This window comes from Castor canadensis, chromosome 13, assembly GCF_047511655.1.
Source record: "Castor canadensis chromosome 13, mCasCan1.hap1v2, whole genome shotgun sequence".
In the NCBI taxonomy this organism is placed as follows: domain Eukaryota; kingdom Metazoa; phylum Chordata; class Mammalia; order Rodentia; family Castoridae; genus Castor; species Castor canadensis.
This window is the reverse complement of record NC_133398.1, coordinates 38,600,379-38,611,616: the sequence shown is the minus strand read 5'-3', so window position 1 is coordinate 38,611,616 and position 11,238 is coordinate 38,600,379. Positions and strand designations below refer to the sequence as shown.

At 45.0% G+C, this 11,238-nt stretch overlaps 1 protein-coding gene across 1 annotated transcript; it reads right to left on the bottom strand.

Moving 5' to 3' along the window:
- Window positions 1–478: 478 nt before the first annotated feature.
- On the bottom strand, window positions 479–2,531 carry Ccl19 (C-C motif chemokine ligand 19). Its single transcript, XM_020176782.2, has 4 exons — window positions 2,261–2,531; window positions 1,129–1,261; window positions 823–916; window positions 479–727 (listed from the first exon to the last, which is right to left on the bottom strand). Exons 1-4 carry the CDS (start codon window positions 2,319–2,321, stop codon window positions 707–709), a joined length of 309 nt encoding a protein of 102 aa, XP_020032371.2. The 5' UTR covers window positions 2,322–2,531; the 3' UTR covers window positions 479–706.
- Window positions 2,532–11,238: the final 8,707 nt, after the last annotated feature.

The window sequence follows — 11,238 nt, the reverse complement described above, 5'->3', positions numbered from 1 at the left end:
GTGAAGCTACCTAACCCAGCCTGGGGTTAGGGAAGGCTTCCCAGAGGAGGAAACATCCAAACCCAGATGGGAAACCCTAGGGCAGGGGAGGGAAGAAGAGTGTGCTGGAGGGAATGGCGTGGGTGGGAGATTACTTTCCTCTAGGCAGTAGAGCTCTCTACCTTCCTCCCACTGACACTTGATGCCTGAGAAACCTGGATCCTTGAACACCTTCCTGTACATCAGACATGTAGATCCAAGAGACTTAGCTGGCTTAGGGAACTGACCCAAGTTCACTATGGCTGAATGTGGAAAGACGGGTGTGAGGAGAAATGAGAAAGGGCCCTAATTGTGGGGCTGAACCTGAGAGCACCAGAATGTTAGGTGGAGGTTAATGAGATTACTCAGGTCTCAGGGTAGAAAATAGATCCTGCCCTTCCTTCTCCCTTCCTACTCTTGTCCTCCAGGGTAGAGAGCAAACAGACAGATCTGTGAGGGCAAGGTGGCTTTATTGGAAGCACTGCAGTTTGACATGGAGAGGCGGTGTTCTTGCCACACTCACCGTCTCATTCGCACTCACACTCACACTCCAGCCCTGGCCTGCCTGGGTCAGGTCTGGTGTAGAGCAGCAGGAGGCCTGACGCTCCCTTCTGGTCCTTGGTTCCCAATGCCAGGGTGAGTCACATTCATTCACTAAGACACAGGGCCCCCTCTGGGCTATCCTGGATTAATTGCTTTGGCGCTTGCTCTGGGGGAGGAAGGAAAAGAGAGGTCATAGGCTGGAATCTTGGACAGAATCTTGGCTTAGAGGGTGGAGGTAGGGCTGGGGAGAGCCAGGCTTGCCTTGGCCGAGGACTTCTTCAGTCTCCAGATGATACGTTCTACCCAGGGCTGGTCTGGGGGTGCACAGAGCTGGTGGCCCCTCAGTGTGGTGAACCTGGAGTTAGAAGCCAGACAGAATAGAGCCTGTGAACACAGCTTCCTGGAAGGCTCTAATATGAAGGACAGAGACTGGGGTCTGCTTCTGGGAACCTGTTTCCGGGACTTTCTTGAGGAGTTGGACTTGACCAGGAGAAGAGGAATAAGATAGTAGGGGTACCAACAGGGACTGATGAGAGGATGAGGCTAGACGCTCTTCCCACTACTCACACAACAGCAGGTACCCTGCAGCCATCCTTGATGAGAAGGTAGCGAAAGGCTTTCACGATGTTTCTAGGGATGGGGCGCTGGGTCACAGACAGGCAGCAGTCTTCTGCATCATTAGCACCACCCAGAGCTGGGGCTGAGATAGGGAAAAGATAGGACATAGGGACTGTGAGGAGGAGAACCCCAACCTCACAGGGTTAAGGACTCCTGTGTGTATATGAATTCATCAGTATGCACCAATTTGGCCCTACTGGTTGATTAATATATTGTAACACTTCTAAAATATTTAGCAAAGACCATTGCTCTGAGCCCTGAAAATGCTTGCTGTGTCCCTGATCCCCCCAATTTCTCACCCAGGTCTTCTCAACTTCCCCTAAGGTTTAGCAAATAAAGAGTTAAAACTATGGCTCAAGTGGTAGGGCACCTACCCCAGCACCCAAAAAAAAAAAAAAAGTTAACAGTTACAGGGCTGGACAGAGACTGGTAATAAGTGCTTTATGAATTACTAATAGCCAGGCTAGTGGCTTCTGTAGTCCAAGTTACTGGGGAGGCTGAGACAAGAGGATCACTTGAGCCCAGGAGTTCAAGGTCAGCCTGAACAACATACAGAGACCCTATCTTAACAACAAAAAAATTAACAAACCAAAAAACGACAGCAACAACAACAACAACAACACACACACACACACACACACACACAGAGGGAGAGAGAGAGAGAGAGAGGGAAAGACAGAGCGCGAGAGAGAGAAAAAGAACTGAATTACTAAATATTTGGACTATTTGACTACTAGTGCTGCCCCCAATATCTCCCATTCTCTCTTCCTGAAGCAAATATATCCTTTTTCCTCCTTCTGCTCAAGCAACTGAAATAGTTGGACATAGAGCTTTCAGAAAGGGCATTCACAGACTGCAGGATATGGCAAGAGTTGAGCACATTGGAATTCAGGGGTGACAGTATATGCATACCAACAGGCACACACACAAAGCACAGGGAACCGCCAGGTTCACTGACACATGAAGACCTAAGTATTCTTCTGAACTTGCCATGTCCCTCATGACCATTATCCAGCAGTCTGAGATCTAGTCATTTCCCCACTCACTGCCACTCCCATTTTGGCCACCCCCTCTGTTTTACCTGAGGAGGTCCAAAGAACCAGCAGGCTGAGAGCCAGTAGTGGGGCCACACCGGGTGCCATGGAGAGTGAACAGAGGCAGGCTGATAGCAAGTGTGTGAGCCTGACTAAATCTCTGAGTGTGTGCCGGAATCCGTGAAAGGCTGAGCCTCTACTGGGTGTGTGAAGAGGGATGGGAAGCACACAGGCGTCCTAGCGGAGTATGAGGAGATCTAGGAGTGTGAGTCTGTGGTTGCCTCCTATTTATGAGCCAGAGCTTTTACTTTTGTTATCCAAAAATTCCCCTCCATTTCCCATGCTGAGGCTTCCCCTTTAACCCCTCCTTCTGGCAGAACCGGTCCTTGCCCTCCCTCTTCCCCCCTCATTGGCTTCCCCACTCTTTGCTTTCCTTGGCTTCATCTCTGAGAACTTAAGTAGTCTGTAGCCTGGCCATGAAGAGGGGGGGCTGTTGCTCTTTCAGCTCCAGCGTTCCCATCTCATTGGAGGCATTTGCATTGTCAACCATAGGGCTGGGTTCAGAAGTCTTGGGCAGGGTAGGGGGACCAGAATGAAGAGGTGAATCTGCTTCTCTAGGTTCACCCCAATCCTCACTGGTGAGGCTGGTGATGAAGTCTCAATGGTGCCCTCAGAACAACCATGAGATCCTGGGTGGCCCCTCCATGTCATCCACCATTTGGGGACCAGTCCCTCCCTTGGGACAAACAGAGCTGAAAGAGAAAGTTCCTTGTAAGGAGGACTAGGACCCCCACCCCACATCTCAGGCCTCTGGGATTCAACTTCTTGGCTCCACAAGCATTGCTCCTTTCCCTGCTCACCATTTTCTCAAATCTAATGCCCAGGTCATAGGAACAGCTAGAGTTAAGCCTGGTCTGGAATAGCCCCCTTCATCTTTCCTTTCTCTCAATCCTGGGAACCAAGAGGGGATTTCTAAGGAGAGGGGCTGGCCAGATCATATTCAGATAAATCTCCAAATTTCAAGTAATTGACAGATAGAGGAGGGAAGAAGTAATTTCCCATCTTTATGGAAAAGTCCAGAAGAGAAGGCATCAAACCCTCCCTACCCAAGCTATGGACCCTCTTTTGATGGGGGAGGAGTGTTTCCTCCCTAAGTTTCTGACTTATCTTTTTTTTTAACCATCCATAAATTATAACAATAGTATTTCTGATTGTCTTCTATGTGCTAGGCTCTGTATTAAGGACTTTACCACTATGGCCTTGCTTAACTTTCCCAACAATATTGAGAAGTACTGTTTATTATTTTCATATTATTATCTCAATTTTATATTTAAAGAAAATGAGGTTCAGATCACTTAGTAATACAGTTAGTAAGTGCTGGGGCATGATGTGAACACAGGTGTCTTTTGTTGTGAGGTTTACCACCACCCCACACTACCAGTGTACCATCTGTCTGTTGATTATAGTACAGAGTACATAGTACACAGTACAGAGGTTGGGACTCAGATTCTACCACTTACTGCTGTGTGGCCAGGTGAAAGCTATCCAGTCTCTGTGTCTGGTGTCCTGATCTGTGAAATTAGAATAGTAATAGATCTATTGCTTAGGATTAAAAGAGGTTTACTCATTTCACTCTGAGTAAAGCCTTTTTAGCTTAGAGGCTGGCACATAATACAAGCACTCAATGGTTAATAAATATTAACCATTATTATTCTATCCTTCTGTTCAGATATCTGTCCATTAATTCACCTATCCACCCATCTTTCCATTCTTTTGCCTACATTTATTTTGTTTATTCTGTTTTCCACAACCCTGTTCTTTCCCATTCTTCTCTGTCTTCCTTTGTTTCCCAGAAGGCTAACCTCAACAAATTGCGTTATCCAGTGTTACCAGAGAAAGGGGAAGTGTGAGGGGAGTCAATCGGGAGTCAATCAGTTTCCCAATTGTGCTATGACCATATTCCTATACTTCTACTCATGTCCTTTGAAACTTCTGAGGTCTAGTCTCTCATATACAATGTCCATTTAATGATGAATGCTGCTTTGCACATTCAACTAGATGGTATGCAATAGATAACACCTACAGGTTGTATAGTGACTGCATGAACTATAGTCTGAGTTTCAGATCAGGAACTTAGTGGCAAATCAAGAACTGCTCTGTAAATAGAAAAATAATTGTTAGTAGAAGAGGCATGGCTTTACTCCAATACTCTAAGGGTCTTTGCTATAATTCTCCTGTAGGGGTTCCTGTAGTAATATTATCTGCCACAAACAACTTAAAATTTGTTGGGTCTATGAGTCATTAGGCCCAAGGAACAGGGAAACTTTCCCTGGGGTTTGGACCTACAGAGCCCTTCTTTGCTCTGCTTTTGGCCATAGTAATGAAGCACCTTAGCTGCTTTGTCTCCAAATGTCTTGTCTTTCAATATTCCATCCTCTATCTCTCTGTGATATTCTAAGTGATTTTGATGCTTCTGCATCTTCCTAATTCCTGTGTCCTCTTTCCCCAGCAAGATCATCCATGGATTCATCAAATATATTAGCAACCCAATCCTAGAACTCCACTTGAGGAATCTATTTCCTGGGGTCTCTTGCAAATGTTGATTGCATATGTTACCTGTTTCTCATTGTGTTAGCAAAATTACATTAAAAAAAGACAGTTAAGACTGTATTTCTGACAGGGTTGGGTAGAGATCCAAATAATCTCTATGAAAGTCTTAAGAAATCTTTATTTTATGTGGCCAGGGGGCAAATATGGCTGAGGGTCAAACCCAAGACCTGATTGTATGAACTGTACAGTTGCAACATCAGAAAAATGTCCAAGCCTACCATATCCCTTATGTCAGAAGAAAGGTACTGATGGGAAAGAGCAGGATGTTGAGACTTAGGATGGAGGCTTTGTAGCAGGGATGAACAAAGTTTAGAATTTTGGACCTCCAAATCCTCCTCAACCTTCCTTGTTGGCAGAACACTATTTCTTTTTCCCTCGCAAACTATGAAGGATCCAGTCTTTTCTTCCATTAGAAAATGTTTTTAATAAGTCCCTGAAAAGAACATGCCTTTTATCCTCAGGACCCACTAGGACCACCCCTCATACCCTCCAGGCCCATCATAGTGAGAGTTTGATCTGAGCATTTTCTAGACAGGAAAGTGTAAGATGCTCCAAGTACAAGTTGTGCTCCCAGAGCAAGCACATAAATGCTGAGGGATTTGCAGGAACTTGCCAACTTGGGAGACTCATGGGTTCCAGTGAAGATAAATTAATGGAGATAGGTGCACTCATCCAGGATTTGGATAGTATTATATTAGCTGATTGCCTGAGAATGGTGTTAATATTCTGTTGGGTTGGTTACTAAAAGCCTGAATTCAACAGTGGCCTTTAATATATGTATGATTTACCTGGGAGTTGGGAGGGGGGAGTCTCACAAAATTGTAGATTCTATTCAGTAGGTCTGGGGTTAAGCATGCTTAACAAGCTTCTAAGTGATGCCGATGCTGCTGGTCGTTGAACTATACTTTCAGTACCAAAGTAAAGGAAGGACTACAAAGGTTAGAGAGATGGAAATGTTTGAGTGCACCTATTACGTACACCTGTGGGTGGCTCAGAATGACACTTCTTAGCGGTACTAGGTTTGTTTTTTGTTTTGGCAGTATTGGTGTTTGAACTCCCCCCTTTTTTTCATCACCAGTCCTTTTTAAATGTTAGATATTTTCGAGGTAAGGTATCTGAACTATTTGCCTGGGACTGGCTTCAAATCATGATCCTCCTGATCTCTGCCTCCCGAGTAACTAGGATTACAGGCATGAGCCACTGGCACTGGGCTGATACTTTCTTCTTTAAGGCAATAAGAATGCATGGTGCCGGGTACCAGATTGATCAATCTGCCATCAATCTGGCAGCAGTGGCTGCCTACAACAACCCTGTCCTTACTTTTGTAAGTGATCCTTTCGCTAAATTCTTTTCCATTAAGCTTTTTTGAATATATATTTGCTTCCTGCCAAGATCCTAAGTGGCACAATAGTACAGTGCAAAGCTGGCATAGAAGTCTCAATTCAATTTCAGTACCATCTGCCTTGAGTGCCTGTTGGGAAAGAACCTGAGAGTCAGAAGGAAGGAGCAAAACAATAAAATAATAATAAACAAGGCATTTGTGCCACATTCACTCCATAAATGTGTTAGTGAGGGCCTCCTATGTGCAGGTACTGTTCTTGGCACTGAGGAGCGACAGTAAACAAAGCAGATACATATTTCCACTATTGTAGAATTTTTATTCTAATGGAGGAGACAGACAACAAGCAAACAAGAAAAATTTACAGTATATTGGATGGCAATAAGTGTTATGAAGAAAAATAAGGCAAGATGGGTAGGGAGTGCAAGGGCAGGTGTCACTTTATTTATTTATTTTGTGGTACTGGGGTTTGAACTCAGGGCCTACACCTTGAGTCACTCCACCAGCCCTTTTTTTATGATGGGTTGTTTTTGAGATAGGGTCTCATGAACTATTTTCTGGGCTGGCTTTGAACCACAATCCTCCTGATCTCGGCCTCCTGAGTAGCTAGGATTATAGACGTGAGCCACCAGTACCCGGCTCAAGTGTTACTTTAAATAAGGCAGTCAGGGAACCGTTTACTGATAACTTGTGAGCAGAGAGTTGATCTGGAGGCTGGGAAGAGAGCTGGGGAAGATGTACTAGGTAGAGGAACAAGCAGATGCAAAGGTCTTGAAGCAAGAGTGTGTTTGAGGAGTAGCCAGGAGGCCAAAAGGGGAAAGTGGTAGGAGATAGTCAGGTAAAGGCAGCTAGACAGGGCAGGGCTTTTTCAGCCTTTATAGGTTTACATTTTACTGAATGAGATGAGGAGGCATTGGAGAGTTTGAACAGAGGTGTGACATGATCTGACTTATGTTTTAAAAGATTCCCTGTAGCTTTTGAATGTAGAAAAGACCAAAGTGGCTCAAAAATAGAAGCAGGGAGGCCTGACTGGAGGTTATCACAAAAACAGGGGGCTGATGATGGTGCTTAGAGTTGATGAGCTGTGGTCAAATTCCAAAACCAAGGTAGAGCCAGTGGGCTTTGCTGAGAGGTTCAGCATATATATGAAAAAAAGAAGAGGCAAGAATATTGCAAGATTTTTGGCTTGAACAACTCAGTGGATGGAATTATGTTTACCAAGATGTGGATGACTGCAGAGGAGTGGGTTTCTGGGGAGACCAGGAGCCTGGTTTTGACTTAAGTGGAAGCTGCATGTTGGATATATAAATGGAAATCTTAAGTAGCTAGTTGGCACAAGCCTGGAGTTTGGAAAGAAGATTCTAGCTGAAAATACAAATTTGGGAGCATATGGATGGTATTTAAAGTTCTAAGACAATGAGATCACCAAGACAGTGAGTGTAGGTAGAAGAAGTCCAAGTTCCAAGTTCTTAGGCTTGCCAACATTTACAGACGAGCAAAGTGACCTCCAGTCAGAGAAGGAAGGAGCAGTCGGGAGTGTTGTGAAGGTACTCATTATTATGGCAAAAAAAGGGACACGACTGTGGGGTGGAGTGGGGGCCTAGAGGTCAGGGCAGTAGGTTTGAAACAGTCTCTGGCTGCATACAGAGAGCCCTCAGCACTACTGCTTCCCTGAGTTCATCTTCTACCCAGCCAAGTCGCCTTTGTGGGGCTCCTGGTTCAGTGTGAATTCTGGAAGTCTTGTGGCAGCTCAGAGCAACTCAGCCCGGCTCAGCTCGGCCTACCCCCATGGCCCCTCCAAGCAGCATAGTCTTCATGCACCCTAGTCTGACCAAATCCCTGCCCTAGAAGTTGAAAGGTGAACCCCTTAGCCTTTACGGTAGGGTAGGGGTCTGGGAAGACAACCAAATTCGTGGTGAATGAAGGGTGCAGGGTGTAGGGGAAGGATATCGACTAGATGGTTAATATTTGTTGAATGGAAGAATGTGCCTATGCCTAGCAGTGCTGGTGGGGCTGTGAGCAACTGGGACGAGGCGGATAGGTGATCTGTGTCCCCTCCCAGGCCTGCAGGGGGCGCTGCGAGCCCGGGAAGTGAGGTTCTGGCAGGAGGCGCGGCTCTCGAGCACAGCGGGAGGTGGATGTGGCTCTGATCCCGTGGGGAGGGAGGGGCGCTTGCGTCCAAAGTGCTGGAGCCTCCAACATCTTCTTGTCTCCCTCCCAGCTCTGTTCTCCAGCCTCAGGGCTTCGAGTCCGCCCCAGGAAACCTGCGTCCCAGGGTCCCTGCGCACGCAGTACAGGTGTGCTCGGGCTGTGGGTGGCACCCGCACCTCCGGCGACCTGTGCCAGCGTGGGCACTCGTCCCCGGGCAGCCGCCACTCCGGCATAGGACACCCTTCTCCCTGCCAAATCTCTGGGTTCAGGCCCCCGAATCCCGTGGGTATTCAGTGGGACCGGTCTAGACCCTTGGGCGGGCGAAGGCCCACGTCTGTCTGCTAACAGGCATCACATCTCCACGGTCCCCACCCGAATACCACCAGTTCACCCCGAGTCCAAGGCACTTGCCTTCAGGGCTGAAGGAAGCTCATATCACCTCTGGCACTTCCTTAGTAGGATCAATAATCCGCGGACTGATTCCTAAACTACTTCCTTCCCGTGCCCACCCTAAGCAAAGTCTTCATTATTCCCTGGAGATTTCCTGAGAGCCCAATTGCCTGCTCGGGGCCGGATGGCGAGGGGTTTGAACCCGAAAGTGGAAAAGGAATTTGTCCTGTTCATAAATGGACACACACACAAAAAAGCTAGACCTCTGGCCTAGCACGAAACACATTTGAGGTCAAATAATAAAAACAAAACAAAAAGAAAACAAAATGGTCCCAGAAAGAAGAAGGAAATGAGAACAGAAAATTTAACCCACGAACACGCTGTTTGCCTTTGGCAAACATCCGGGCGCTGACGCCGCCCCCTGGTGGCGGAGCCCGGCAACGAGGCTGTCGCGGCTAGTGGCGTTCCTCCTCCGCGGGAACATTCAGAACAGAAGTAGGGTGTTCCCAAGTGATGTCAGGATATTCTCTTAATACTGAATTGAAATCTATTATTACCACAGGCCAAGAATAGAAAGCAAAAGTCTAAAAAATAACATGTCAACAGTATTGCTCTGGGACGTTTTAGTTTGTCACCAACTGAGAAATGGGTATCTTGAAAATGAAGTTTTCAGCTAACCATCTTTGTACAGGAATTATAGAGCAGATAGCACTAGAAGAATTACAAATACAGACTTCAGAAAAAGAGGCTTGGCAATTTCAGCATTTATAGAAATGGTAATTCTTTGGTCAAGACGATAGAAGTGTTAATGATTTCAACAGCGTCATTTTTAACAGTTGAATATGAGAGAGAGGGAGAGAGAGAGAGAGAGAGAGAGAGAGAGAGAGAGAGAGAGAGAGAGAGAGAGAGAGAGAGAGAGAGCCCACACAAGAGGCCAGCTAATGCTAGAGTTATGTTTCACAGGTAAGTGTTTAAAGCTTGGAAACAAATTATTTTGAGCTTTCATAGATAACAAGTGACAGTCCTGACCTTCCCTGGACTAAACAGCAAGGCAGAAGATGCCATGTGAGCCGTGGGTGCTGGGAACCTCATGCTACCCCTATTTTCATTTAAAAGATATCGAAACTAACCATTACTGGTGATTATGTCCCTGTAAGAAGTTGTATTAATGAGTAAAGAATGAAATTGTAGCCAGCCAAAGTGTGGTCCAGGTGTCACTGGGGGCAGGGTTAAGAAACTTATTTTTTCTTGGAATTAGCTTTCAGGTTCATATAACTGAGATCGTGTAGACCTTTCTATTAGCTTTAATTTTAATTTTAATTAATTAATTAATTAATTTTGGTCAGGATGATTTATTGTTGCGCATGATTAAGGACATTAAGGAGGGAACAGCACAGTGGGAGCCCTCACCAGTGCAGGGCTTGCCACTTTAGCTTTAATTTTTAAATTAGCTCAGTTTTAAAGCAAAATGTTTCAGTGTTAAGGAAAAGCAGGGATTCCAGGGATTACAATGTTTTCATGTTTAGGGGATGATGATTTTGTAAATTTTGGAAATAATTTATCTTCATGATTTTTAAAAAACATTTCTAATAGAAGTCATTAATTAGTTCCCTGTTGACCACTGGCATACTAATATTCAGTAAAATATGTATTTTTAGTGTATACAAGAACAAGACATTGGAAAGCCTTCAAATTTATGGTTTTGTTTTCTGTTTTTTTATACCCATCTTACTGAAATACTTACTTTTCTACCCAGCATGTTTTGGAGATTTACTCTTATCTCTTCTTTCATTTGGGTTCTTGTGTGTCCATGCCCTTATATGCACAAAAACATTTACTGTACTGTAGTTTCAGTGGGGGCTTAGGAAGGAGTGAAAATAAAGACGTGTAATCTGTAATTTTTACACTGACCTCCCACTTGCCTGTGAACTTAAGTGTTATTTTCCCATATGATTTTTATATCTTATTTATAAGTTCTTTTCTACCTTAAGGTTAGAACATACTCATCTATATTTTCTTCCGTTACACACACACACATACACACATACACACACATTTTTTTGCTATACAGAGGCTTGAACTCAGGGCTTTGTAGTTGTGAAACAGGTGCTTGAGCCATAACTCCAGCCCTTTTTGCTCTGATTATTTTAGAGATAGGGTCTTGTTTATTTTTGCTCAGATTGGCCTGGACAGTCATCCTCCTATTTTAAACTTCCCACTGCCACTGGGATGACAGGCATATGCCACCATGCCAGCCTTTTTTTTCCATTGAAATGGGGTCTCACAAACTTTTTTTCCCCATGGCTGGCCTGGAACCATGATCCTCCCAAGTAGCTGGCATCACACACATGAGCCACTGGTGCCAGACTTCTTTTACATATATTTTAAACATTGGGTCTTTAATATACCTCATATGATGAAGGAATTTAAAAGCTATGATAAAGTCAAGATGGAGATATTAAGCCAGACATGGTGTAGAGGCCTATAATTTCAGCAGTTGGGAGGCTGAGGCAGGAAGATTGAGAATTCGAGGCA